This window comes from Littorina saxatilis, linkage group LG8 (genome assembly GCF_037325665.1).
Source record: "Littorina saxatilis isolate snail1 linkage group LG8, US_GU_Lsax_2.0, whole genome shotgun sequence".
In the NCBI taxonomy this organism is placed as follows: Eukaryota; Metazoa; Mollusca; class Gastropoda; order Littorinimorpha; family Littorinidae; genus Littorina; species Littorina saxatilis.
Window position 1 is genome coordinate 58833545 of NC_090252.1, and position 2500 is coordinate 58836044.

Here is a 2500-nt window from a genome sequence, read left to right on the forward strand (position 1 = left end):
AGAAGAAGAATTAAGAAGAAGAAACAGAAGGATTAATAAACATTGAATTTGCAGGTAACCAATGGTATTCTTCACTGAGACTTGTTTGAGGTGATGATTGAATTACATCAATTGATTTACCCTGCGAGTGCAGTGATTGATCATCAGCAACACAATCACATTTTACTGCATCATCCCTGAGTGAGAGAGAGAGAGAGAGAGAGAGAGAGAGAGAGAGAGAGAGAGAGAGAGAGAGAGAGAGAGAGAGAGAGAGAGAGAGAGAGAGAGAGAGAGAAAGAGCAAGAAAGAGAGAGAGAGAGCAAGAGAGAGAGAGAGCGAGAGAGAGCGAGAGAGAGAGAGAGAGAGAGAGAGAGAGAGAGAGAGAGAGAGAGAGAGAGAGAGAGAGAGAGAGAGAGAGAGAGAGAGAGTATAAAAAATACTGACAGGCTATTGGTTTCGTAATAAATTCCTGATGAAATTCTACATGAATAATGATGCATTCATTACAACATAATACTCTCCGGTAGCAAGTTTGTTCAAGCTTCCCGCACGTAGGTTTTACGTTATTTCGTTCTTGTTAAATTGTTTACATATCGTTGCCTATCTTAGATTTGAACGTATATCTCCATGTGTTTTCTCTGAACAAAATCAACATTTTGTAGATCTATACATATAAATAAAAGAGAGTGTCTGTCTGTCTGTCTGTGTGTGTGTGTGTGTCTGTCTGTCTGTGGTCGCCAAAGCTCCGAGAAGGGAGGGGGCAGGAAGACGATGTCGTGCATGTGCACTCCTGCGACTGTGAAGATGTGCACCTGACCACCACCGCCGCTGCCGACGCCGCTGCGCTGCCAGCCCTCCAATCCTCCTCCCCCCCCCCCCCCCGAAGAGAGAAACGTTTAGTTGTGGCTTGGCTCTTCTAAAAAAAAAGTAAACTTGCCCCCCCCCCCCCCCCCCTTTCAATCCCCAGATCCGACCCCCCCACCACCACCACCCCCATTCCCACCACCACCGCCGACTCCACAACTCCCACTCCCACTAGCCCTACATCATCAACACCAACCCAACCACCATCCCCAGCACCCCCATCATCCCCCATCACCACCACACCAACCCCTTCCTTACCCCCTAAAAGAAAAAAGAATTTCTCAGATTATGGACCTCCCATTTATTGAATACAGCCTATATGGTGCAAGACCAGTTCAGTGCCTACTGTTCACCTGTAGCAAGCACATCATGCCAGTGATATTAGAGACTCGCTATTGCTCCTATGAGGGGAAGAAATGAAGAATGAAAAATTAACTGGACAGTTCCGGAAATTTCTAGAAGGTAAGGGAGATAACTCTTTTTTTGTATCCAAACAAAGGAGGTAAAGCTAATGATAATGGGATAGCGAGCGTCTTAAATTGCTACAGGGCTCCGCTTACTCCCGGGCGAAGCCGGGCTTAACTGCTACTCTGAAATAAGTACTAACATCTGACCTTCATGTTTTTGTTTGTATATACTCGTCATCGTTGTTGGACAGTGACTAACTAAGGTCTTCAGCTGTCTGTTTAAGCGGGTTACATTTATTGAACTGGGATTAAAGTTTGTTTTCTTTCTGTTTCATACGTTACAACTCTATATATGCTGTAACAAAAGTCTAAATCCGTCTGCATGTATTGGTTAAAAGCGTTGGACAGTATGTGAGGTCTTCAGATTGTTGTATGCGTATACTGATGAAAAATCTTATACAGGTGGATGCCCTGATTAGAAGTGCATGAACGAAAGCCATGCACTCAATTAACACTTGCGAACGTTTTGTATAATGAGGAGTATTTCAAACAGGTTGAGAATGATGTCCAACTGTGAAGATTGCAGACTAAATCAACGGCTCGTGTTCATGTAGACATCCTTGGAGTTGTCTCCCTTTGATTGATGTTGCCCTTTATCTGCAAACAGAGACAAATCAAAAATATGTTTTTTATTCAACTTGTAAAGTGTTTAGCTTTCAGAGTTATAATGCATCAATTGTTTTCAACTGTCATTCTTAATCAGCCCCCCCCCCCCCCCTTCCGACTAACATTTTCTTTAAGCGTAACACCAAATATTGTCATACAGTAAATATAACTAAAACAACAGGAGCTCTAGGAGTTATCTCAGCCAACGCGAGGCAACTGCTGTATTTAATAGAAATACTGTTGGAAGAGTTGCTTCGCTTCCTCATGTTAGTATGTGCACTTTCTAACTTCTAAAGTTCTAAAGTTGACAGGGACCACCGCGATAAGTAGTAAATCATTACCGTCCCATATAAATAGCTTTTCTTCTGTAGATTCAGTTTAATAATGCGGGGATATTACTCAGTCAGTAGCGGCGTTGGCTTCAAAACCATTTGTCGCTTTCGGCGTGGGTTCGATCCATATTCTCATGTTCGGCGAGGGATTTATTTCCCAGAGTCAACTTTTTGCAGACTCCTTGATATCCGAACACCCCCGAGTGCACACATGCGCACGATTACAAACCTAAGTTCACAGCGGACTGCTAA

At 43.4% G+C, this 2500-nt stretch overlaps 1 protein-coding gene and 1 long non-coding RNA gene across 2 annotated transcripts in view; one reads left to right on the forward strand and one right to left on the reverse strand.

Annotated features, from left to right (window-relative positions):
• The window catches only part of LOC138973958 (uncharacterized), a 451362-nt gene that overhangs the window by 294117 nt on the left and 154745 nt on the right, over positions 1–2500 (forward strand). The window lies entirely within an intron of this gene.
• Positions 1144–2500, reverse strand: part of LOC138972411 (uncharacterized) — a 22452-nt gene continuing 21095 nt past the window's right edge. Inside the window, exon 10 of the mRNA XM_070345068.1 lies at positions 1144–1907. Within this exon, the coding sequence (XP_070201169.1) occupies positions 1843–1907 (65 nt within the window). The 3' untranslated portion in view covers positions 1144–1842. The remainder of the gene's footprint in view (positions 1908–2500) is intronic.